This window comes from Bidens hawaiensis, unplaced genomic scaffold (genome assembly GCF_021521415.1).
Source record: "Bidens hawaiensis isolate Kalapana, Puna unplaced genomic scaffold, B.hawaiensis_p1.1 tig00008946_1, whole genome shotgun sequence".
NCBI lineage: Eukaryota > Viridiplantae > Streptophyta > Magnoliopsida > Asterales > Asteraceae > Bidens > Bidens hawaiensis.
In genome coordinates this window covers 521,510-549,083 of record NW_027491650.1, presented here as the reverse complement: position 1 = coordinate 549,083, position 27,574 = coordinate 521,510, and the positions used below count along the sequence as shown (strand labels likewise).

Below are 27,574 nucleotides of genomic sequence, written 5' to 3'. Positions count from 1 at the left end.
GGAGGGCAGACCTCTTACCACTAAACCAACTTCTATAGCACAAACGGGAATCAAACTTGCGTCTCCACCAGAGGAGGGCAGACCGCTTATACCAATTTGCTTGTATTCCAAATCTTTTGATACGGATTATTATTTCAAATTTTGTTGATCTAATTTTTCTATATCGAAACCAGCTAAACTCGGTAAAAATCCAATCAAAAATCGAACCGAAACTGATAGTAAACAAAAAAAAACCCAGTTTCAATCAGAACAGAAACTGCTCATAAACCAGTTTGGACTTTTGTTGACTAAACCGACCCGATTTGAACCTGAGCATTTTAGGGTTTAAAACCGGTTTATGCACCTCTAATTGCCATCACCCTCAAGATTAGAGGTGGGCAAGAAAACCGGTAAACTGAACCGACTTTAAAATTGAACTGAACCGAACCGTTTTTAACCGATTATGTAGAAACCGATTTTGAACTAACTGGAACCGTAGGTTCGGAACCTGTTTGCAGTTTTCTCTACCGAAACCGGTTAACTGAACTGAAACCGATCGTAACCTGGTCAAGAAACCGATTATGTAGAAACCGGTTTAGAACCGATTGAAACCGTAGGTTCGTAATTTGTTTGCAATTTTCTCTACAAAAACCGGTTAACTGAATTGAAACCAATCACAACCTGGTCAAGAAACCGATTATGGAGAAACCAGTTTTGAACGATTGAAACCATAGGTTCAGAACCTGTTTGCAATTTTCTCTACCGAAACCGATTAACTAAGCTGAAACCGATCGTAACCTGGTCAATAAACCGATTATGCAGAAACCGGTTTTAAACGACTGAAAACCGTAGGTTCGAACCTGTTTGCAATTTTCTCTACCGAAACCGATTAACTGAACTGAAACCGATCGTAACCTGGTCAAGAAACCGACTATGTAGAAACCGGTTTTGAACCGATTAAAACCTGCTCGCAATTTTCTTTACCGAAACCGGTTAACTGAACTGAAACCGATCGTAACCTGATCAAGCAACCGGTTTCAACCAAACCGAAATCAATCACAACCCAGTTTTATAACTTTTGTTAACTAAACCGAACCGGTTTAGGGTTTAAATCCACCCTCAAGATCCCATGCAGATCCTAAAGCACCGTGAGATGTATATACAATTATACATATACACACACCAACAAAAATGATTACTAAATCCATTATCACACTAATCATAACCCTAATCATCACCATCTTCATCACATACTTGCTTTCATTCAGCGGTTTTCGAGCCGTTGATCTCACATCTCAATTCTCTCAATTCTCTCAATTCTCATTCCTATCATCAACCAGAAAAGACAGTTTTAAGCTTAATCCCGTACCGTGCCGCACCGGATCACCGCTCCATGTGTTCATGTACGATTTACCAGACCGGTTTAACGTTGGCATGTTGAGCTCGAAATTAGCGGGAAAAGATGATAATAATAATAATAATAATAATAATAATAATAATAATAATAGCAATGTTGCTATGCTAAGCCAGAAGTTCGCCGGAAAAGATAATAATAATAATAATAATAAGGTGAGGGTTGATAATATGCCGTTGTGGCCGCGGCATTGGGAGTTGAAGCTGCGGCAGCATAGTTTGGAGTATTGGTTAATGGCGTCGTTGTTGTGTGGAGAGTGTGGTGGTGAGGCGGTTAGGGTTTTGGATGCGGATGAGGGGTCCGGATACGGAGATTGATAGGCGGAGGTGTTCTACGTGCCGTTTTTTAGTTCGTTGAGTTTTAATATGCATGGGAGGATGAGGGGTCCGGATACGGAGATTGATAGGCGGTTGCAGGTATGCATGTAAATGAACTGAACGTTTAGTGAGCTGTTTGTGAACTGTTTGTGAGAAGTTCGTTTATGTTTGTTTATTTAATAAATGACTGAGCATGAACTAAAAGTTTGTGTTTTTTTAATTAAATGAACGAATGAAACAACATGAACACATGTTTAGTTTGCTCATTTATGTTAATGAACATTCATATATGTACGCTTATGTTTGTTCATATATGTTTTTTGTGTTCATTTAAGTATGTTCATATATATTTGTTTATTTATGTTCATTTATGTTTGTTTATGTTGGTGAACTGTTTGTGTAGATTTTAAATAAACGAACACGAACATGTTCATTTTTTAAACAAACGAACATAAATAAACAAAAAGTTTGTGTTTGTTTAATTAAATAAATGAGCAAAACAACATGAACACATGTTTCGTTCGTTCATTTTATGTTTGTGAATGTTCATATATGTTCGTTTATATATGTTTGTTCATATATGTTTCTTTATGCTCATTTAACTGTTTAAGTGTGTTCATTTAAGTATATTCATATATGTTTGTTTATCTTTGCTCAATTATGTTCGTGAACTGTTTGTTTAGATTTTAAATAAACGAACATGAACACTAAATATTTGTTCGATTAAGTGTCTGTGCTCGTTTAAAGTTAAATGAACGAACACAAGCATACCCTTATTCATGTTTGTTCAGTTCGTTTACAGGCCAAATTACCGAATCATACTATTATAAATGCTTATATGTTTATGGTGAATCACTGACTTAATATTATTAGGATTTAATTTTTTATAGCAAATAATTTCAAATTAGTAGAATAACTTTAGTGATTCATATTTACATTTTTTGCAATGTCAATATGACCTATATTAATTTATCTTACAAAACGATTACAATTAAGTGGGCAGGTAAATGAGCAACAAGTTGTGCCACAACCCCCTTTTCATGCATAAAGAGAGTGCAATATTTCATTGTCTTTGTCTACTTCTGTAGACGCATATAAGTTAATGCAGATGTATGCTGCATTGTGCAAATTCTATGAATATATGTCCGAATTGTTGATATGCATAACGATGCTGACGATTAACAAACTAAGATGATAATTTGTAGCAACATATAAAAAGAAGGCGCGGCAAATCCTTTTTATACTTCTTTTAGTTATTTCACACTTGATTTCTTTTTCACATTATTATAATTAATCTACAAGATAAGACTTTTAGTCAAGTTTCTGGTTCAATGAACACTGTAGATCATATATGGTGCATATAAATAGTGGATGGTTATGTGTTAATTAGTGAAGTTATAAATTTAAGTAATTAAACATATATTTGGACCACGTCTGTAAACGAACCGAACGTTCGGTGAACTGTTCGTGAACCGTTGGAAGGAACAAGTTTCGTTCGTTCATTTATGTTCATGAACTTTCGTATATGTTCATTTATTCATGTTTGTTTATGTTTGCTCGTATATGTTCATTTATGTTCGTTTATGTTTCTCTGTGTTCATTTATGTTTGTTTGTGTTAATTTAAGTATGTTCATATATGTTCAGTTATGTTTGTTTATCTTTGTTCAGTTATGTTTATGAACTGTTCGTTTAGATTTTAATTAAACGAGCATAAGCGAACACGAACTTGTTTTTAAACAAATGAACATGAACACTAAATACTTGTTAGATTAAGCGTTCGTGTTCGTTTAAAGTTAAATAAACGAACATGAACATACCCGTGTTTGTGTTCGTTTACAAGCCTAATATGGACAACTTTATGGCTACGCGTCAATATAATATTATATGTTATACAGTTATAGTAATAATATGGACATAACATTGATTATATATTTGTACAACTACAGGTTGACATCCTTAAATTCTTGAGGCAATCCAAATATTGGCAACGGACCGAAGGAAGAGACCATGTAATCCCAATGCACCATCCCAACGCTTTCAGATTTCTTCGAGAGGAAGTGAATGCGTCAATTCTAATCGTTGCAGACTTCGGGCGTTACTCTAAAGTCATGTCAAATCTGCAAAAAGACGTCGTTGCCCCTTATATGCGTGTAATGGAGTCTTTCTTGGTCTCTAGACCCTTCCGGCTCACGAGCCACCCTTCTTTTCTTTCGAGGAGGAATCGTGAGAAAATCCGTATGTAACCAATAAACTTGAACATATATTTCACAAAATGTGTATATTTGGATTAAAGATTAAGTAATGTGATGCGCAGGAAGGCGTGGTGCGCGCTAAGTTGGAGAAAATATTGAAAGGATATGATGATGTTCACTATGAAGCTAGCAATACAACAGGAGAAAGCATAAAAGCTGTAAGTTACTTATATAAAATCTTCAAGTTCCTGACCACATTTTAGGATGTTAAGTATGATGTCTATTTCCTTCAAAACTTATATAATATCATGTTTGCTCAACATAAAATTATAGTATCAAATATATTCATTTTCAAATTTATGACATTTACATCCTTGTCTTAAATTTGCATTAGCATATAAGAGTACATGTAAAGAGAAGGGTATAATGGTCATATCATAAATTGTATTTAATGAATCGGGTCTTGGGTTATAATTAAATTTAAGTGTTCTGAATGATTTTGATGTTATAATGTGTATATGTGTGGGCCCTTGAGTGGGTAAAAATGAAATTGCACTAATTTTGACGTTATTTTACTAATTTCGTGAAAATAGCGTTAAAAGTGGCAGAAGGTTAATCAGGCATCATATGATGGCGTTGATAGCCAAAAGATAGGTCCCGATGATTGAGTGTTATGTGTCTTATGTCCAAAGCTTGATGCAAAACTACTATCGAGCCGGGGGTCTCACCTCGCGCAAGTTTTCATAGCTATATAATATTAATATGAACTTTGGTGCACCAGTTTTCTCAAGGTATGCGTTCGTCCAAATTCTGTCTAAATTCGGCCGGTGACTCCATCCTCAAACCGACTGTTTGACGCTATCGTGAGCCATTGTGTACCCGTGATAGTGAGTGACAGAATTGAACTACCATTCGAAGATGAACTAGACTACAACAAGTTTTCAGTTTTTTTCTCGGTTAAAGAGGTGTTAACTCCCGGTTACATGGTCCAACAACTCAGAAAAATCCCAAAAGAAAGATGGGTTGAAATGTGGAAAAGACTTAAAAAAGTGTCGCATCATTTTGATTATCAATATCCTCCAAAGAAAGACGACGCTGTTAATATGATATGGAGACAGGTACGGAATAAGGTTCCTTTTGAGAGACTTGCTGTAAATAGAGCTCGGAGATTAAAAGTGCCCGATTGGTGGCGGTGAGTGTCGAGCCATTGACTTAGACTAGGCATGTATGGTCTTACGTGGTCTAGACAGGCCCGACCGACTCTCTTTATTATTATTTTTTTTGTTTTCATGAATTATAGGACATAGGTGCATTGCTTCCTTTGATGGGAAAAAGTATAGCTTATTTATTTTTTTTAAAGATATATAGGTCTTTTATTTAAATTAATCTCAACTCAAATTTGGTTTAAAAGTACTTAGTGTCATCTATCTCTATCTTGGTCTTGAGTTTGATGTGTGTCTGGGATGCGTTGGTAGTAAATAAGGGTTGGTTTTCATAGTCAAGCACGCCCGTGTGATCGCAAGAGGAGTAACCTTTTAAAATGTAACGTGATGTCATGATTAGTTATGTTATGCAATATCCTATGCAAGTCTCACATCATTTGGGTTTGCAAGGGATGTTTGACCTCATCACTAACGTGTTTTGAGCACGCTGATAATAAAGCAATAAAGCATGCTTGTGTGAGTAGTTGCAGAATGGATGACCAAGCACTATAAGCTCATAATGAAAAAGGAACAATATTCACGAGTTATATGTGACATCTGCCCAAATCCGACCCGACCCAGGTACCCGTTTTCGAATCCGATTCTTTTTATGATTAAAAATTTGATTAATAATCTTTGTAAATTTAACATTAAATAAATCATATATATATATATTTTTATATTACTTACTAATAATAATAATTCCTTTCCGCCGTCCCGCCCCTTTTTCTCTCTTGTCGCCGTCCCGCCCCTTTTTCTCTCTTGTCGCCATCTCGCCCTTTTTCTCTCTTGTCGCCGTCCCGCCCCTCTGCTTAACCCTTAAGCCTGGAACCCCTTTTTCTCTTAACTCTTTGCTTGTCCTTTGGTTCTTCCCGCCTAAGGATGTCTGCGCAGCTCCACGCGCCAGACTCCTTACAAGGAAGCCTGCGTGAAGACCAGCTGTTCCTGCGATACGCGAGGCGAACTGTTCCCGCAGCGCGCTAAGAATGGTAGTTCCTCCCGCGGCGCGCTAAGGATCGTAGTTCTTCCCGCGGCGCGCTAAGGATTTGTAGTTCTTCCCGCGACGCGCTAAGGATTGTAGTTCTTCCCGCGGCGCGCTAAGGATTGTTCTCTGTCTGCCTTCGCCCTCGCGCGCGCTCGAGTCTTCTCGCGCTGGACCTTAAGTCTTTTTTTCAGTTTAGGTCAGCCTGTATGCTTTTGAAATATCTTATCTTTGGTATGAGCACTGTAGGTCAGTTCCGACATCTGTCCGAAAAGCCACTTTCGGCGCAGCATGCGCACCAATCCTATTGGTTGACAGAAAAAGTGACTGACATAATCTTTTGAAATCTTCTTTTGCATGTCTTGAACAGTGCTTTATCTGACACCTCCCATGCTTTGATCTGTAACCTGTCAGCTTTTCCCCATCCCCTGCAGCTGCCGGCATATCTTTTGATATCTTTTGCTTTTGGTTTCTTGTGCTTTTTAATATCTTTTGCTTGATTTGATAAGATATTTTCCCCTTTCAAGGGATTGTGTTCCCTTGGGTTTTCCTATAAATTAAGCTAATTTCTTGCTTATTAACACTACACACACTACACTTAAACACTCCCCAAATCTCTCTCTCCCTTTGCTCTCTGCCGTAGTTCCTCAGCAACGCCACTCCTCTCTTTGCCTCTGCCTTCTCTTCTTTTCTGCCCAGAAATCTCGGTAAATAATTAATATATAATTTTTCCTTTTAAATAATTTGTTTAAGTGACTTACATATATTCAAGACATAAAAACCAATCGTTAAACCAATAACCTCTTATTTATAGGTTAACCTGTGCTTGTTTAAAAGTTGGTTCTTGCATTATCTTTCAACGCACCTTTTACAGGTGAGTAATCTCGTACTTAATCCCCTTTTATTTTTAACGTTTTGGGATGTTCATGTGTTCGTACAACTTGAGTCTTAAATTTGTTTATGAAATTTATGTGCGCAAAACCCCATGTGTTATGGACGTTTACTTGGCTGTTTATTTGTATGTGTGAATCATTAACCGCTTTGTTCGGCCTATTCCGAAGTTTTCATGGATCCATTAGATGAACACGGGAGACCTATCGTTTACGGTTTTCTTGTTTTGTTTACACATGCACGTATAATTATTTGTTTTTGTGCTCGATTGGGAGCACGGATTGAACTATGAGCTATGATCTATTTAGGCTTGATCACAATCTGATTACACCCTATGTTAAACCCCAGTTAAGCACATGTTGCGCGCAGTGTTTGTTATTATCTATTTATATCTATTAAACTTTATTTCTCACCGACACGCAAGTGTTGACGTTTTATTTTAACACATGTTCAGGTTTGCTGTAGCTGCTTTTGGGAATCTCAAGGACACGTAGGATGTTTTCCTTTTCTTTGGACCTAGATTAAAATGTAACAAGACAAATTATGTTATTTGAATATTTTGAGTTATGATATGATTTATGTTACTTTACGATTTGTGTTCTGCGCGTGCGCAATGAAAATGTATTTATTAAATATTGACACCCAAATAGTGTCGTGAGTAATGAAACAATACGTGGCGCCCCGATGTATAATCCGCCATCGGTCGGGGTGTTACATTATACTCGATGAGTTTGGATTGTGAAAGTATAGTATATGTTCACTTTTTAAAAAACTGATGTTCATGTTAAAGAAAATGTAAAGGAGCATGCCGTATATAGAACAATGTATTATATATACCATTGGCTTGTCTTCGATAAAACCAACTTTTAAAATGTTTAAAAGGTTATTCACTTTTTGTATAGTTCATTAACCTTTTATAATCTATTTTTTTTGTAAGTATAAAAGTGAGTTACGTTTATAACCTCTTTTACGTACATGAAACCATAAGTTAAGTATACACCAAAACCGTTATAACATCCTGCTATCTCATACAAGCCGTGAACCAACATTGTTTGTTGCCCGCTCGTGGCTTATAAATTTGTTTTGGTTAACCAAGTAAGTCTTGTAAGCTTTTTTAAGTCACGAATAAAGTTCCCATAACCATATATCTTTTTTCCTATGTAAACACTATTAAATTTACTTAAGATAACACAACCATATATAAATACCAAAAGCTTATAATCATTTTTATAGGACCAAGGTTTGTTAAGTTTGTCAAATGGCAACACAAAATGTTTTTTTGGGGTAATACCCGATATTCTTTGTTTGAATTAGTTAAAGCAAAAAACTCATTATTTAAGAAACGGTTTAATTTGCCACTACCGGTTGATATCATGTCTATAAAAGACTACCAGTATATGGTTGGAAATTGGAACACCATCATCGTCACATTATATGCGCGCATATACTGTATATATGTGTGAACCCTCGGGTGGGCAAAAGTAAAATTGCACTAATTTTGACGTTATTTTACTAATTTTGTGAAAATAACGTTAAAAGTGATGGAAGGTTAATCAGGCATCATGTGGTGGCGTTGATAGCCGAAAGACAAGGGTACATGCACCAATCAGCCGGCGTCCCGATGATTGAGTGCTATGTGCCTTATGTAATATGTCCAAGGCTTGATGCAAAACTACTATCGAGCCGGGGGTCTCACCGGAAGCAGCCTCTCTATCCCCATGGGGTAGAGGTAAGGCTGTCTACATCTTACCCTCCTCAGACCCTACCATAGCTTTGCTATTGGTGGGATATACTGAGTACGATGATGATGATCATCGTTAAAAACCACCGTACATTTCAACGCCTATCGCCAGAATTTTGTACCACAAATAACATACATTATAATATGTTGACCAACAAAGGCTGGTTATCTGGGTACACCCGTTGGCAAAAGGCCATTCACACTCGCGATCGTAAACAACCATGGTTACCTCGTCCGCCACCAATTCTAGAGAAACCAATCGCCCAAAGGTAGGGGTGCAACCGAGGCAGAGCTCGACTCATTTAATTTGCACAGAGCTTGAGTTCGAGCTCGGCTCGTCTCAAGATTTATTTTCAAAGATCTAGCTCGGCTCGTGAATAGATTTTCAAGCTCGAGCTCGGCTTGTTTACTATTTATTAATTATTTTTTATATATTTATAATTATTTTTGTGTATTTTTTTCAATTATAATTTTATGTATAAAATAATATATGTTATTTAGTTTATTTTATTTATTTTTTATAACATTATATATGATTATAATTAATTATTATTAAATATATATATATATATATATATATATATATATTAAAAAATTATATAAATAACAGGCTCGTTTAGGCTCACGCGCCGGCTCGAGCTGGGGCTCGAACTCGTTTATTAAACGAGCTTACTTGCATGCTCAAGCTCGGGCTCGATCAAGCTTTTTCACAAGCCAATCTCGAGTATCTCACAAGCAGCTTGTCTCATTTTACTAACAAAACCAACATTCACACACCACAATCTGTCACGAACGAGACCCAAACCGAAGACCTCCTCTTCATGACGTCACCGATGCTAAACTGAGTATCGAAAAAAAAGTTAATAATAAAATAATAATCCTAAACGACACCGTATCGAGTATCGTATCGACTCCCCGTGTTATCCCTGTACCCCTAATAACATATACATACACCTCACTTTTACCTTTCCAATTCCTTATACACCAATCCTCCGTTACCTTCAATCTCACACCACCTTTATTAACTAACCTATACATACACCTCTAAACTATACATACACCTCTTCATATGCACAATTATTATTATGAATATAAGCATAAACATAACCGATTTAAACCTCAAAAATGATTAGTAAATCAATTATCACACTAATTATCTTCCTAATCATCACCATCACCACTTACTTCATCTCAACTAACGGCTTCGGATCTGCACGCATCGGAGCCGTTGATTTCAGATCTCAATTCTCTCAATTCTCGTTCCTGTCGTCCACCAGAAATGACTCTGTACCGTGCCGCACCGGATCACCGCTCCGTGTGTTCATGTACGACTTGCCGAACCGGTTTAATGTTGCCATGTTAAACCGGAAATTTAATAATAATAATAATATTAATAATAATAATACTAATAATAATAATAATAATAATAATAATAATAATAATAATAATAATAATGATGATGTTGTGGTGACGGTGAAGAATATGCCAGCGTGGCCGAGGAATTCGGGGTTGAAGCAGCAGCATAGTGTGGAGTATTGGATGATGACGTCATTGTTGTGTGGAGAGTGTGGTGGTGGAGGTGAGGCGGTTAGGGTTTTGGATGGGGAGGAGGCGGAGGTGTTCTTCGTGCCGTTTTTTAGTTCGTTGAGTTTTAATACGCACGGGAGGAATATGACGGATCCGGATACGGAGATTGATAGGCAGTTGCAGGTATGAGTTGGTTGTTTAGTTGGATTATTAGATGTAGGTTTGTAATTGTATTGTTAAATGTTAAGGACTGGCAAACGGGTCGGGTTTGGGTTAAGGGGCCGAACGGGTCGGTTTAATAAATAGTTGTTATGGTTCAGGTCGGGACGGATTGGGGTCAAAATGCCTTGCTAGTTTTCGGCACTGGTTACGCGTGCAGCGCAGGTTATGTGTGTGTAAATGTCGGTTACATGTATTTTGGTGCTGGTTATGTGTACTGGGGCCGGAAAATGTGTTTAACCAGAGCTCCACACGTGTAACCGATGTCAGCTACGTGTGTTTATTGGCTGTTACGCCCCTAGAGTTTGTTACACGTGTTTAATGCTGGTTATACACGTTCAAGCGTAGGTTAGGCATGTTTTTTAGTTTGTTGAGTTTTAATATGCATGGGAGGAATATGACGGATACGAATACGGAGATTGATAGGCAGTTGCAGGTATGAGTTGGTTAAGAAGGTGTTTAGTTGGATTGTTAGTTGTAGGTTTGTAATTGCATTGCATATTACTGGTAAGTGGATCGGGTTTGGGTTAAGGAAGGGTTATTTTAGTTTGGGTCGGGTCGGGTCGGGTTAAAGTGGGTTCAGGTTGACGCAGGTTTCGGGTTTTGGGTCAAAATGCCTTGTTTGTGTATTCAGTACCAGTTACACATGCAGAGTAGGCTGCGCGCCTAACCAGAGCTCCCCACGTGTGACCGACGTCAGCTAAGTGTGTTTACTGCCGGTTACGCTCGCGGAGTTGGTTACACGTGTTTAATGCCGGTTGCGCGCTTTCAAGCGTAGGTTAGGTGTGTTTTTTAGTGTGTTAGAGTTTTAATATGCATGGGAGGAATATGAGGGATCCGAATATTGAGATTGATAGGCAGTAGCAGGTATGAATTGGTTTAAGAAGTTGTTTGATTATGTTAGAATGTCGGTTTGAAGCAGCATATAGGACTGGCAAACGGATTGGTTGGGCGGGTTTGGGTCAGAACGGCTTAGGATCGGTTTCAAAAAGAATTAGTTAAGAAGTTAAATTGTAGTAGATGCAGGTTTGTATTATACTGTTTTTGATTGTTTATGGTGAATCACTGACTTAATATCGCGCGCATTATGACTTAGTTTCATCAGGAATTAACTATTTATAGCAAAGAGTTTAAATTAGAATTTGCAGCTATACTACGGAATATGTGATTATGAGCTAAGGAATCCTTCATTGTCCTATCGGATTGCTTAATTCACTTTCATACCAGTTAATTTTTTATAATTCATCATTCATAACCTGCGAATAGTATGGTACTGGCATTTTAGTTCTTTATATGTTTAGTGATGGGTTGGCTGTTGGCTTGACTTATCAATTAGTCACCACTCATCAATTTGGAGAAAACTATAAAGCCCTAAGCAAAGTTAAGTATCTTTTTCTTTTGAGTGTCATTTACTCATTTTCTGTTCTGAAAAAGAAGAAAAAGATTGCCAGATAAAAGGTATATCATGATTTCCAATTCATAGTTGGATTGCAGACAGTGGCGAAGCTTGGACTAAGACACCGGGGGGGCGGGGGGGGGGGGCTCAAAATGTATACAAAATTTCACAAACAAAGGGGGGCGTGCTCAAATTTTTGGGCGAAAACGGCTAATTTTACATTATGTATCAAAAAATTCGGCCGAAAATGGCCAAATTTTACACTACGTATAAAAAATTTCGGCCGAAAACGACTAAATGTTACACCACGTATAAAAATTTTTGGCCGAAAACGGCTAAATTTACACTACGTATAAAAAAATTTCGAACGAAAACGGGTAAATTTACACTACTGCGTAAAAAAACAGGGGGGGGGGGGGGGCGAGGCCACCCCGGGCCCTAAGCGACCTTCGCCATTGATTGTAAACGCCTTGAACACTGCAATTGTTAGATATTAGGGGCTGTTTGGCAATCTTGTGCTACTCTTAATCGGTCAGCATGCTTCTAAAACTTACCCATTAAGAGACTCCATGAACTATTAGGAGGTGTCTTTTAAGTGAACCAAGCACACTCTACCTTTCACTGATTCAGAAGTAGCCATTAAGAGGCTACCAAACAACCCTTAAGTCTGATTAGTTTTTTTAGTAGGATGGCGTGGTTAAAATCTTAAGAAATTTTCAGATTTATGGGTGGAAAATTTCAGTGTTTTTATTTGTAATTCACAAGCAAAGAACTTGCAGATACATGTTGTTATGTGTGACTCTTGTTTAAAGGTTAATAATGTGTAAGTTAAGAATTACTCTGAATATATGTTGATGGTTTACAAACCAAGATATAATTTGTGAAAAAAATAAAAAAGGTGTGACTGATCCTTTTTTACTTCTTGTAGTCCTTTTGCATTTTTTTCTTGTATTGTTATAGTTAAACTCCATGACGACATATTTATTCAAGTTTCTGTTTCATTAAAGATTCTAGATCATTAGACATGGATCTAACTTAATGTAACAGACAAACCATATACATATTGGATGGTTATGTGTTAATCAATTAAGTTATACAATAAAACACACTAAACATATTTGGAGAATTTTATGGTTGCACATGAATTATGTATCATATTATGCAATGTAAGTAGCATGTAATTTTCACCACGCTTTTAGACCACCATGTGGAGGTGACAAGTTCAACCCCATTTTTGAAAACGGGTCGAGTTGGTTGTGTTTTTTTTTTCAAAATTAATGATTATCTGTTTGTAAATTTACAGGTTGACATTCTTAAGTTCTTGAGGCAATCCAAATATTGGCAAAGGACCGAAGGAAGAGACCATGTAATTCCGATGCACCATCCCAATGCTTTCAGATTTCTTCGAGAGGAAGTGAATGCATCAATTCTTATCGTTGCAGATTTCGGACGATACTCTAAAGCCATGTCAAATCTGCAGAAAGACGTCGTGGCCCCTTATATGCATGTAGTGGAGTCTTTTTTGGATGGTAATTCTCTAGACCCTTACGACTCACGAACTACGCTTCTTTTCTTTCGAGGAAGAACCGTGAGAAAATCTGTACGTAACCAATAAACTTGAACATATATTTCACTAATTGTATATAATCGAATTAAATAGTAAATAATGTGATGTGCAGGAAGGCGTGGTACGTGCTAAGTTGGAGAAAATATTAAAAGGATACGATGATGTTCATTATGAGTCTAGCTACGCTACAGGAGAAAGCATAAAAGCTGTAAGTTACTTTTATAAAATGTTCAAGTTCTTTATTGTCGAAGAACGAAATGAATCTGACCTGATCCATGACGATGTTTCCACGGATTTTCGAGATGAACGAACCACGTCTTGATCTTCTTCTCCGGTTGCTTGAGACCTGCAATGGTTTTTCGGGGGTGTGGAGGTGACTGCTAAGAAATCTCAAAGATCTCTTGTTTACAGACACAAAAAGTGGTGGTGGCTCTTATTGAGCATGACCCCTGAATAAGGAGGTGGAGACCTCCTTATATAGAGAGCCTCATGGCCACCATCATGGTACCCTAATGGGCCTAGCCCAGTTAGGGTTACCTCCACAAAACCCCCTCAGCCCAATAACATTGTATTAGTCCATATAATAAAATAAGCCAATCATAATAAATTTAGGGTCGTAAAACCGGGTTTAGTACCATACCCCTACAAGCCCCCCAAGTCCAGCGTTGCTCCTGGGCGCGTAAGCGTCTAGGTGGAGCGCTGGACTTTATAAGGTGTGTTAGGCCATGAGGCGGTTTTTTCCCTTTTCTTTGGCCTTGTCTTTATTGTCTTTGAGTTTTGAGAGGTTTTCTCCATGATGGTGACATGTTGTGAGCTATGAGAATGATAAAAGCTTGCGCGCGAGGCGTCTTACGAGCTATATGAATAATAAAAGCTTGCGCGCGAGGCGTCTTATGAGCTGTAGGAATAATAAAAGCTTGCGCACGAGGCGTCTTACGAGCTATAAAAATAATAACAGCTTGCGCGCGAGGCGTCTTATGAGCTATAAGAATAATAACAGCTTGCGCGCGAGGCGTCTTATGAGCTGTATGAATAATAAAGCTTGCGCGCGAGGCGTCTTACGAGCTATAATAATAATAACAGCTTGCGCGCGAGGCGTCTTATGAGCTGTATGAATAATAATGAAGCTTGCGCGGGTTGCGGCTTACGAGCTATAATAATAATGAAGCTTGCGCGAGTTGCGGCTTACGAGCTATAATAATAATAATGAAGCTTGCGCGAGTTGCGGCTTACGAGCTATAATAATAATGAAGCTTGCGCAAGAGGCGACTTACGAGCTATAATAATAATGAAGCCTGCGCGCGAGGCAGCTTACGGATCTTATGAGAATAATGCAGCCTGCGCGCGTGGCGTCTTACGAGCTATAAGAATAGTAACAGCTTGCGCGCGAGGCGTCTTATGAGCTGCATGAATAATAAAGCTTGCGCGCGCGACGTCTTACGAGCTATAAGAATAATAACAGCTTGCGCGCGAGGCGTCTTATGAGCTGTAAGAATAATAACAGCTTGCGCGCGAGGCGTCTTACGAGCTATAATAATAATAACAGCTTGCGCGCGAGGCGTCTTATGAGCTGTATGAATAATAATGAAGCTTGCGCGGGTTGCGGCTTACGAGCTATAATAATAATGAAGCTTGCGCGAGAGGCGACTTACGAGCTATAAGAATAATAACAGCTTGCGCGTGAGGCGTCTTATGAGCTGTAAGAATAATAACAGCTTGCGCGCGAGGCGTCTTATGAGCTGTATGAATAATAAAGCTTGCGCGCGCGGCGTCTTACGAGCTGTATGAATAATAAAAGCTTGCGTCTTATGAGCTGTATGAATAATAAAGCTTGCGCGCGCGGCGTCTTACGAGCTGTATGAATAATAAAAGCTTGCGCGCGCGGCGTCTTACGAGCTGTATGAATAATAAAAGCTTGCGCGCGAGGCGTCTTATGAGCTATAATAATAACAGCTTGCGCGCGAGGCGTCTTATGAGCTGTATGAATAATAATGAAGCTTGCGCGAGAGGCGACTTACGAGCTATAATAATAATGGAGCTTGCGCGTGCGCGTAGACTGCGCGTCATGCGACGCGCGCAAATGTTGCATGCGCATGCGCATAGGCTCTGGCTTTGTATTATGCGCCACGCGCAGATGTTGCATGCGCGTGCGCGTAGACTGTGTGATATGTGTGAGCATGTGGCGTGAAGCCGTATGGGTTTATGAGGATTCCCAACCTTTAAGTTTGGCGCTTGGCCTGACGGGTTTATGAGGATTCCCAACCTTAAGTATGGCGTGTAGCCATATGGGATATTATGAGGATTCCCAACCTTTAAGTATGGCGTGTAGCCATGTGGGATATTATGAGGATTCCCAACTTTTAAGTATGGCGCGTAGCCATATGGGATATTATGAGGATTCCCGACCTTTAAGCATGGCGCGTAGCCATATGGGATATTATGAGGATTCCCGACCTTTAAGTTTGGCGCGTAGCCATACGGGATATTATGAGGATTCCCGACCTTTAAGTATGGCGCGTAGCCATATGGGATATTATGAGGATTCCCAACCTTTAAGTTTGGCGTATAGCCATATGGGATATTATGAGGATTTCCAACCTTTAAGTTTCGCGCGTGGCCTGATGCGCGCATGCACGGCGATGGAGTGGTGACTCGTGAGCGCGCGTGCGTGGCGGAGGTCTCTTGCGCAAAACCCACATGGTGGTTCCCGCGGCGGCACGTGCATGGCTGCAGAGTGAGAATCCGCGGGCGCGCGTACATGGCGGCGGAAGTCTGATGATTTTTGGATCTGCAACTTAAGAGTTAGATCTGCAATTTTAAACCTAAAGTCCAGGTCTGTAATCTAGATCTAGATCTGTAAATCAGATCTAGATAGATCTGAGACTCGGAGCGGATTTAAAACCATCACAGATCCGGAGATTGATCATTCGAATCAGGCAGCTTCTTTTTGCACAGATCTGGAAGCCTCTTTTAGATCTATGGATCTTTTTGAGCTTTAATAGAACAAGCCTTGAAGGCCTTTTTCTGTAAACTTCCAGATCTGGGTTTTTCCTGGGAGAGATCTGACAGCCGAGAGGAAGATCGAAGGGTAGTTCGTTGCCGTCCCACGGATGGCGCCAATGTCGAAGAACGAAATGAATCTGACCTGATCCATGACGATGTTTCCACGGATTTTCGAGATTAACGAACCACGTCTTGATCTTCTTCTCCGGTTGCTTGAGACCTGCAATGGTTTTTCGGGGGTGTGGAGGTGACTGCTAAGAAATCTCAAAGATCTCTTGTTTACAGACACAAAAAGTGGTGGTGGCTCTTATTGAGCATAACCCCTGAATAAGGAGGTGGAGACCTCCTTATATAGAGAGCCTCATGGCCACCATCATGGTACCCTAATGGGCCTAGCCCAGTTAGGGTTACCTCCACAAAACCTCCTCAGCCCAATAACATTGTATTAGTCCATATAATAAAATAAGCCAATCATAATAAATTTAGGGTCGTAAAACCGGGTTTAGTACCATACCCCTACATTTATCACATTTAGTATGTTAAATATAGGATAGTTTTATATATTCCCAACATAAAATTATAATATCAAATATATCCATTTTCAAATTTGTGACATTTATATCCTTCTTAGAATTTGCATTAGTCTACGAGGGTACTTGTCTTAAAGTTTTATTTAATGAATTGGGATTGAGTAAATATGAAACTTAAGTGTTTTGAATGAATTTATTTGACATGTTTTATTTAGTTGGGTAAAACATTATGCCAGTTTTGAGATTATCTAATATTAATATGGTTTTTGTTGCACCAGTCTTCTCAGGGTATGCGTTCATCCAAATTCTGTCTAAATCCAGCTGGCGACACTCCATCCTCAAACCGACTGTTTGATGCTATCGTGAGCCATTGTGTACCCGTGATCGTGAGTGACCGAATTGAACTGCCATTTGAAGATGAACTGGACTACAACGCATTTTCAATTTTTTTCTCTGTTGAAGAGGCGCTAACTCCCGGTTACATGGTCCAACAACTCAGAAAAATCCCAAAAGATAAATGGCTCGAAATGTGGAAACGACTTAAAGAAGTATCGCATCATTTTGAATATCAATATCCGCCAAAGAAAGACGACGCTGTTAATATGATATGGAGACAGGTACGGAATAAGGTTCCTTTTGAGAGACTTGCTGTAAATAGAGCCCGGAGATTAAAAGTGCCCGATTGGTGGCGGTGAGTGTTGAGCCATTGAGTCATACTGGGCAAGCCCGGTCGGCCCTGTTTGTTATTTTTTAAAAGGATTTTTATATGTTTTACTGTTATTCATGAGCCATAGGTGCATTGCTTCCCTTGATGGGAAAAAGTATAGGTTTTTTTTAATATACATAGGCCTTTAATTTAAACGAATCTCAGTTTCGGTTTGTTTCAAGAGTAATCAGTGTCATCTATCTTGGTCTTGAGTTTGGTTTGGTTATGTGTTTTGGACGTGTTGGCGGTTACTGAGATTTGGTTTTCGTAGTCAAGCATTCTTCTGTGAGTAATTGCAGGATGAGTGACCTTTTAGAATGTATTATGGCTTTCGTATTCAAGTTCTCTTATTTAGGTTCTCCAGGTGGTCGGGGTCATTACTCGGAGTTCTTGGCCACGTAGGTCGGGTAGTATGGGGAGACCACCCCTGCCCAACCGAGCAGTGTATCGAGTAGTTGGAGCCGAGTATATGTACTTGGGCTGCGTGCATGAGTGTAGTTGGAAATGCTTTGGTTGACTTGAGGTGACATTATCTCATTAGTTAATTGTTGGGTGAATAACCCTCCCCCCCTGGGCAGATTTTTCCCAACAAATTAGTTCCACCTTCTTGCATTTATACATAAAAAAAGATTAAATAACAATTGTTGTCGAACAATTACGTGTTTTTATAAGAATGTGAGATTCCTTATGCTTACGTGGAAGTGACGTGATAGTCTTGTTACCACTTATTATTACCTTTAGCTAATCCACTTCACTGCACATAGTATTAGGGGCTGTTTGGAACTCGCACGTAAGTCATTAAGAGAGCTGACCGATTTAGTGACTCCATTCAACATGTTTACAATAAATATGACCAATTAAGAGGTTTACAGTTTGTGAACCAGACACACTAATGCTGACTAGGGACGAGCTTTCCCGAATACTCGTATTCGTTACTTACAAGGTATCGGTATTCATTACTTACAAGGATGGGTACATGCACATATAAGAGTATTTAGGTATTTTGTACGCGTTTGGAAATATAGAAGTTATATTGAGAATTTTCATATATATGTCTAAAAATAGGTCCAAACGATTATTAATCATACAGTCCAACCAATACGTGTACCAATATAGCCAATTAGGTAACCTTCCCGTACCGGTACCCGTATCGATTCAGTTTATCTGTTATTCGTACCCCGTACCAGTAGCAAGATTATTAACGATTTGAAAAAGCAAACAAGGTGGTATCTAAACAGGTACTGTATTGAAATAGTATAAGTACCCGTATCTTAAGAGGAGGGAAAATAATAAAACGAGTAGCGTTAAGATAATAATATTAAGACTTTAAAGTAAACTAAATATAATCTAGAGTACCACTATATAAAACTGTAAATTAACCAAATACATTAAATAATAATAATAATAATAAAATATTACCAAAATTTATCTCTCACAACTCACCAATAGCTCTTCTTCCCACGCGCCAAACCCATTAATAAACATTCACCTATTCTTCCACCATGTCACGCGTGCCTTACACGAGCCTTTTATGCAAATACGGAAACAAAATCACCAAAACTTGATTTTTTTTTGAACAACCAACTAATCATTCAAATGAGCTACCGACTAAATTCATCACATCGGGATACGCTTGTTTTTCGATATGGGAAAAACCCTCATTTAAGGCTAACGCCCATGAACACTCGCCCGAAGGCACGACAATGCAACGAAATAAAACTCGTTTAGTTCAAGGATCCAACTAATGAAATCCACTCATTCGCCCAGTCTTCCTCTCCCATCATCACCCTGGTGCCATCGAAACTAATTACGATTATACAATAACAATAACAATAAAAAATATAAATAATAATAATCACAGTAATAAATATAAATAATAATATTATTATTTCAACAAGACAAGATTTATACAATAGCAACAGTAAACATAAATAATAATAATAATAAATAATAATAATAATGAAATCTTTACTATCATCAGCCCCAAATATTTCGTTCAGCATCTTTTTAGGTTTTCCCTCTCTTTCTTTTGGAGGGAAAACTCGTAAATTTCGAAGCTTTTTGCTTCAAATTCAAATTAATTTCACTTCCCTTTTGTTTATATTTTAGATCCATCGCATATTTCGCCTTTCTTTTGACCGTTGTCTGGACTCACTTTCTTTATCAACAGCTACTGTTTGAACTGGTATTGAGCTGCAAGATTGATCCAATTGGAGTCAGGTATGCTGATTTGTTAATGTGAATAGCTTTAATTAGCTGTTTTGTTTGTGGGTTAGTTTTGTTTTGGTGTAATTCGGGTTTTTAGGGTTTTGAATTTGGGGTTTTGTTGGTTGTTAACTTAGGGTTTTTTTGGGTTATTTGTTATGTTAAAGATTTGAACTTTAGTAGCTGCTTTATGGGTTTTGGGTTATGATTCTTGTTACATATAGTTTGAATTTAGTAACTTGATTTACATATAGTATGGCTTTAGTTATTTGCTTGTTTTTATTTATGCTCATGATTCTAAATGCATTGTAACTAGTTTTAAGAGCTTCTTGATTTGTTTAGTAATGTAAAATATGTCAATTTTAGGAAAAAAGAAAGAGCTTTTTTTTGGTATGTGTTTGTGGGTGGGGGGGGGGGGGTTGTTTCCGGAGTAGGGGTGTGCTCGGTTCAGTTTGGGCAAAAACAGAACCAAACATTGAAACTTTGGCTTTTGATATTTTCATAACTATTTGATGTTGGTTTTACGGTTTTGCAATTTTGGGCCGCAAAAAGAAATTTGGCCCGAAATAATGAATTTGGGTCTAAATCATTTTTTTAATTAATAGCTAAATGATTATTATACATTTAGCCTAAATTATTCGAGTTACGTATTTATTAAGTTTTTAGAAATTAATTAAAAGTAAAAACTGTTTGGTTTGGTTTTTATAACATGCAAAACTGAACCGTGACTTCAGGTTTTAAGAAAACATAAAACCAAACCGTCGGTCCTTGTTTCAGTTCTTTTTTTTTCCCATTTTGTTGTTTTCGGTTTTTCCGGTTTTGATTCGGGTTTTTTGGTTCTATGCACACCTTGTAGTGTTGCTGAATTAGGGTTTAAATCTAATATTTACAGCTAGTTATCATAAAAACTTTAATGTAGGAAACTTTATGATGTTCAGGCGATTTGAGGGAGATCATAACTTATAAACATATCAAAGAATCGAAATTGATAGACGCCTAAAGTTGGATCTTCCTAAAGTTTGAGATGCAAACCAAGAAAGTATCAACGGGAAGAAATTCTTCTAAAGCAGTTGGTAGTCCAAAAGTTTCACGGAATCAGAAGAAGGTTCCAGAAGATGTTAACAACCAAGAGAACAAGGCGTCTCAGATGATCACGTCTTCCGCTAGAAAACAAAAACCTGGTAAGTTGGTTATCTTTATTGCGAGTTATAAAACTGATTATCTGATTATTTTTGACATAAGTTGTGAAAATATTTTTTTGGTCTTTGTATAAACTATAAAGTGATTAAATACCGTGTGATGTCTATTGTAATTAGCAGCAGTCACTCGCACAAGGAAAAGCAAAGAGAATGTTGACGTGACTAATTTAAACGCTAACATATGCTCTGAAGATGATTCTTATCTTGCAATCAACATGTCCGTGGATTCAGAGGTAAATCATATATTTGCCATGTCTTTTTTTTTCTTTTACTTTTATTTTATCAATGCCGCATAAGTTGGTTCTTGACTATTGCACAGTCAAAAAACATAATTTGTGACTAAGATAATATATTAGTTTACTTTTCTTAAATAAGATTATAAGACTACTTCCATTGGCAAACCAATGGTGGTTTGCTCCATTATTTAGAATACAAAAATATTAAAAAACTTTGAAATGACAGCAAACTAGTTTGCAACCCATATTGGTGCCACATGTCACCATATGAGTGGACATATTTTTAATTTCTTTTTCTTTATTCTTTCATAATAATTAGTTTTATGTTTAGTCTTAAGTTTTGCTAATAACTTTTAATAATTATGTTTTAATAAGAATTTAAAAACGCAGCCTTGTTCAGTTTTTTTTGTGAGCGTATAGGTATAAATTTTATTAAAAATGAGTTAGTTAAAAAAATTATTTTTTAATATAAATTAATATTACTTATTTAAATATGTCTGATGAATATAGTTTTTTTAATATTTTTAAAATAAATATTTTGTTTATTTTTTAAATAAAACTATTATTTTTTATATTTCTAGCCACTTAAAAAACAATTATAAATTATATTTATTGAATAAAAAATAATGAAGGTTGGGTTGCTAATGAGGATGGGAAGTTTGGGTAATGATTGGATTTGGTATGTGGAAGAGCGAGAAATTAGTTTTATAATAAAAATTGGGTTGGGTTGTTTCGCTAATGAGAATGGTCTAAGAGACGGGAAATCGAATACTTGCATCAAATTTTAGTGAGAGGGACATGGTATGTCTGAAGGTTCTAATTATTTTAACTTTTAAGTTGATAGTATTTAGTTTTGGACTGTCATTTTATGAGATATATTTTTTTAAATCTGCATTAGACTAATGGTTATTATTATATTTTAAGGTCAGTTTCTTGAATTTATGGTTCTCACTAATGCTTTTTTGATATGCGCAGGGATGTAATGTTACCGAAACTTTTGTGAACGGAACTATATTTTCTCCTACGTTCCATATTTCCAGAGCCGTTGATGGAGAAATTGCAGATGGAGGTAAATAACAACATTGCTAATTTGATCATAAATTTATAATAAACTTATTAATACTAGCAAAGGAAATTCTGTTTACTTAAAAGTTATTAATATACAATTTTAACAAGTGTTTTATAGGGTAAAGTTAAAATGCAAAGGGAGACAAAAATGAGAAGTGTGAGAATGATTTCAAAAAAACCCCTTAAACATAATTCAAAAATAATAATAAACAAATCATAACTCAATATATAAATAAAAAACAAAAAAAATTAAAAAACCAAAATGCCCCCCCCCCCCCCCCCCCCAAAAAAAAAAAAAAAAAAAACTGACAAAAAGACACAATGATGAGAAAAAACACAATGCTGAAAATGAACAAACAACACAATGATAAACCAAAAAAGACACAATAGATCGCAAAATATAACACAAAGGCGAACAAAATATGACACAATGTTGAGTAATATAGCACAATATCAAGAAAAAAAAGAGAATCAATGACGAAAATGAACACAAAACACAATGATAAACAAAAAGGCACAATGATCTTTTTTTATTTACTCCACATTGTGTCTTTTTCAAGGGTTTTTTTTTTGAACGAGAAAGACGGTGGAAACATTTTTTGTGTTTGTATTAAAATTTGAGTTATGATTTTTTTATTAATTTTTCATTATTTTTCTTGAAGGGTTTCTTTGTGGCTACAAATCCATACTTCTCATTTTTGTCCCCCTTTGTAGAATAACTTGACCTGTGTTTTATAAGCTGCTTATAAATGAATATGAATTGGTTCATTAAGTAAAACGTGGATATATTTATTCTGTTATATTTTATGTTACTAACTTACTCTCTATTGTTTTGATGCAGATTTAGGATGTGGCCTCTCTAGTGAAGTTTCAGCGATATACCAATGCATGAAAGACTCAAAATTAGAATGTGTTGATGAACATGATCATGATCATACGTCATCTGATGTTCAAATGGATGAAGATGAATATGAAGAATTTGATGAATTTGACCCTTATTTCTTTATAAAAAACTTGCCAGAATTAGCATCGGTGGTCCCCTCTTTTAGGCCCACGTTACTACCCAAACAGACACGGAGTTGCCCACCAACCACTCTTGTTTTAGACTTGGACGGTCAGTAATTCTTCTTATCTGTTTATTTTACCAGATATATTTTTTAATTAATTGTTAACAAGAAAAAAAACGATTAGGTAAGATTTTTGAGTCTTTCACTAGGTATAACGGGAAACTGGTCAAACGGGTGAAATGCATAAAGTTACCTAAAAATGAAACCGGTCAAACGTTTCAAACTGGCTAAACTGGTTGAAAGTTGCATAACATGCTTTCAAATTCCTTACAATGACATAAGTTTTTGTAAAACAATTATCTTGTCATTATAGCAATGCATTTATTCTTGTTATGTTTAATACATTAAATATCAAAAAAATGTAATTGAACGGTTTCAAAAACTCAAAAACCGATGTTTCGGTTTGGGCATCGGCCATGCACACTTCTACATTTTTTCTAAAAGTTACACGTTTAGTTCAATGATTTTCACACGGGTAACTTGGTTGGTCTCTTGCTTAGGATGAGGTTATCCTTTTCTGTTAAGTGGGTGTGAAATGACAAATGTACCCTTTATAATTAAACTTATGGGTAAACCACATAGACCTTACCGGCTAGTGGGAAATTAGTTTTTTCATTTTTATGCAATCCATTGAGTTGACTTTTTTTTTGGGCAGAGACTTTGGTGCACTCAACACTTGAACCTTGTGAAGATGCTGACTTCACGTTTACTGTCAACTTTAACCTCGAGGACCATAAAGTCTACGTTCGTTGTCGTCCTTACCTTAAAGAATTCATGGAAAGGGTGGCTGGTCTTTTTGAAATAATTATTTTTACTGCTAGTCAAAGCATTTATGCGGAACAGCTTCTGAATGTTTTGGATCCCAAAAGAAAAGTATTTAGGCACCGTGTTTATCGTGAGTCTTGTGTCTATCTCGAAGGAAATTACCTCAAAGATTTGTCTGTTCTTGGTCGGGATTTAGCACGTGTTGTCATGATTGATAACTCGCCACAGGTATGTAACCTTTTTAGTTATGCTTATGTTCGCTGTTTTGTGAAAATTAAAAAAGATTATTTATTGTTTTGACTGCTAAATGGATGTTTGAAGTATCCTTGAATAAGGGCAAATTGTGTTACAAGTAACAGTCTTTCGTCTGATTATTGTTTTGGATAATTTTTTTATTTAGTAATTTACCTATAAAGAAGTAACCATCTTCCAGATTTTTTTTTTTTTTTTGGTGAAAGAACTTTCAAATTTTTTGATTTAAGATAATTTTACTCTGGTCAAATGGGCATGGTAGCTTACATCTTGTGTTTTGACCATGCTGACTTTTTTCTGATGTCGCATTTTAAAACTGGCAATAATCTAGGCAAGGTGGAGTGTAAATGAGCCGAGCTTGGCTAGGCTTGAGCTCAACTCGCTTTTTTATCTTTTAATTAATTTATGTAGATTTATAATTATATGATATACGTATTTTAATATTTTTATCTAGAACATAGCATATATGATGTAGCTAGTAATTTCGTAATTTTATACTTAATAATAATTGTTATATAAATATATATTATATTTAGTATATTAAATAAATTTTCTTATAAGTGATAGCCTTGTTTAAGTGAAGCTCGGGCCGAGGCTCGTTTATTAAACAATGCTTAATTTTATGCTTGAGCTCAGGCTCGTGCTCGTTTAAGCGAGTCAATTTCGAGTAGCTTGGCTCGTTTACCATAGGCAAGGCTTGGTAGTATTCCGTTTTGTTTTGTCTTTAATAAGGCCAACCTGTCATACCTATTTACAACCTGTTTACCTGATTAGCTTACAACCAGCTAACCTATTTGACCCATTTAGATAAACGGGTTTCATGCAAAGTGTCCAGGTTACATGGGCTATGTGATACCAACCCTCCACCTAAGGGTGCAAGCGAGCCGAGCCCGACCTTGGCTCGTTTAACTTACATAGAGCTTGAGCTCGGGTAGTTTCGAGCTCTGTTTTCAAAGCTCGAGCTCGGCTCGTAAGTAGATTTCAAGCTCGAGCTCGGCTCGTTTACTATTTATCAAATATTTTTTGTATAATTATTAATTATTTTTATATATTTTTTTCTATTATAATTTTATGTATAAAATAAGAGAAAATTACTATTTGTGTCCCTGTGGTTTTAGAGCGGAGACATAATGAGTCCTCGAAAAGTTTTTTGAACTGGTTGAGTCCTTGTGGTTTTAGAAACGAACAATTTGAGTCCCTGTGGTTTCAGTAAAATTAAAGTTTAAGCTGAAAGTTAAGTAACGGCAGAGACTCAAATGGTTCATTTTTGAAACCCCAAGGACTTAACCAGTTCAAAATATTTTTCGAGGACTCATTATGTCTCCGCCCTAAAACCACAGGTCATAAAATAATATATATTATTTAGTTATGTTTATTTATTTTTTCATAACATTATATAAATTAATTAGTAATTATTAAATATAAATTTTAAAAAAGCTATATAAATGACACTCTCGTTTAGGCTTGCGAGCCAGCTCGAGCTTGATAACTGAAGCCCGGGCTTGGGCTCAGGCTCGATTAAGGTCATAAAATAATATATATTATTTAGTTATGTTTATTTATTTTTTCATAACATTATATAAATTAATTAGTAATTATTAAATATAAATTTTAAAAAAGCTATATAAATGACACTCTCGTTTAGGCTTGCGAGCCGGCTCGAGCTTGATAACTGAAGCCCGGGCTTGGGCTCAGGCTCGATTAAGCTCGGCTCCTTTGCACCCCTACCTCCACCTGATATAACTCGTGAACCACTTTTATTGCAGGCATTCGGCTTTCAAGTCGACAATGGCATACCGATAATCAGCTGGTTCGATGACCGTTCAGATCAAGAGCTTCTTTCCATAATCCCATTTTTGGAAAGTTTAGTCGGAGTTGAAGATGTCCGGCCAATAATTGCCAAGAAATTTAACCTCCGAGAGAGAATAGCTGCAGCAAACTGTCCTTTAGCCGAAGTCCGAACAACTTGAACGGTAAACTGAACATCTTCAAATATCATGAAGAGTGAAGTAATAATCCAGAGCATCATGCAATAGAGTTTGTTGTCTTTTACTTCTACTTTGATTTTTTTTATTAAGTTCGCGTCGAGTGGCAAGTAATAACTTGTAGGTTTGGATTTGTGTTGAATGTCTTAATTTATTTTTTCTGAATAACAATGTATTTAAACTTTAAAGCCAATGTTATATTTGGCTATACTTTTAAAATTACCGTAAGAACCGAATAACTTACCGTTGGAGCATTTTCCAACCGTAAGGAACCCGCTCTAGCTTTTCCCAGTATTGGGTTGTAATCGGTTTGAATTGACTCAATATGGTTAAAAGTCGATTTTTCAAACTGGTAACCAGTTTTGTATACCACTAGTTGAGGTCATCATCAATTCGGGCATGACTCATGATGAAGTGGTACTGGTTTGAATAGAGGTGCACAAACTGGGTATTCTCATAAACCGGAATTGGGTAGGAACTGGTTCTGGATATGGTCAACAAAAGTCAAAACCGGGTCTGGGTAGTAACCGGTTTGGGGTATAGTCGGGTTTTGACCGGTTTGACTGGGTTTTTTTCGGGTTTCAGGTAGGGTTGGGTTTTGACTGGGTATTGGTGGAACTGGTCCCACTGGGTCCGGGTCGGTTCCGGTTCTGGGTACAATTCTGGGCTAAACCCAAAGCCCGGTCTATACCCTTGGGTAGGGTCGGGTCCGAAACCGGTTTTTTTGTGCACCTCTAGGTTTGAATAGGTTAAGCAAAGAGTTTTGGTTTACACATGCTTCTTTAGTTATGTTTGATAAATACTTCTTTAATAAGGTTTCGGTACCCGAAAAAACAGAACAGAACCAATTATGTGTATTTTTATAGTATCAAAGGTTATATGCATTTTTCTTATTGTTATGTAATATACTATATATACAAATGCGTAATAACATATTATTCCGTGGTAAAAAATTTCAAACACAAATTTTCAGGCCTGAATAATGACCATTTATCTATTAACTGACATATTGGTTATAGTTATGATTTTGACCAAAACATACTCAAACTATGCACACCTCTTTGCTAATAAGTTATTAAACTCAAACCATACATTCATGCTTCTTGATTATCATATTTTCCAAATTTATT

At 36.9% G+C, this 27,574-nt stretch overlaps 3 protein-coding genes and 1 pseudogene across 4 annotated transcripts in view; 3 read left to right on the top strand and 1 right to left on the bottom strand.

Annotated features, from left to right (window-relative positions):
• Positions 1-27,574, bottom strand: part of LOC143530448 (large ribosomal subunit protein uL22y-like) — an 81,132-nt gene that overhangs the window by 29,893 nt on the left and 23,665 nt on the right. The window lies entirely within an intron of this gene.
• Positions 1,171-5,176, top strand: LOC143530469 (putative arabinosyltransferase ARAD1; annotated as a pseudogene). Its single transcript, XR_013134857.1, has 5 exons — positions 1,171-1,465; positions 1,559-1,809; positions 3,658-3,946; positions 4,026-4,121; positions 4,685-5,176. The product of XR_013134857.1 is annotated as a putative arabinosyltransferase ARAD1 (transcript).
• On the top strand, positions 9,845-17,759 carry LOC143530468 (putative arabinosyltransferase ARAD1). The gene is made up of 4 exons (XM_077025999.1): positions 9,845-10,429; positions 13,165-13,461; positions 13,541-13,636; positions 17,240-17,759. The coding sequence occupies exons 1-4, from the start codon at positions 9,845-9,847 to the stop codon at positions 17,654-17,656; spliced, it is 1,395 nt and encodes a 464-aa protein (XP_076882114.1). The 3' UTR covers positions 17,657-17,759.
• Positions 19,648-26,429, top strand: LOC143530437 (uncharacterized). The gene is made up of 7 exons (XM_077025978.1): positions 19,648-19,887; positions 20,792-21,053; positions 21,192-21,304; positions 22,283-22,376; positions 23,217-23,489; positions 24,098-24,435; positions 26,226-26,429. Exons 2-7 carry the CDS (start codon positions 20,897-20,899, stop codon positions 26,427-26,429), a joined length of 1,179 nt encoding a protein of 392 aa, XP_076882093.1. The 5' UTR covers positions 19,648-19,887; positions 20,792-20,896.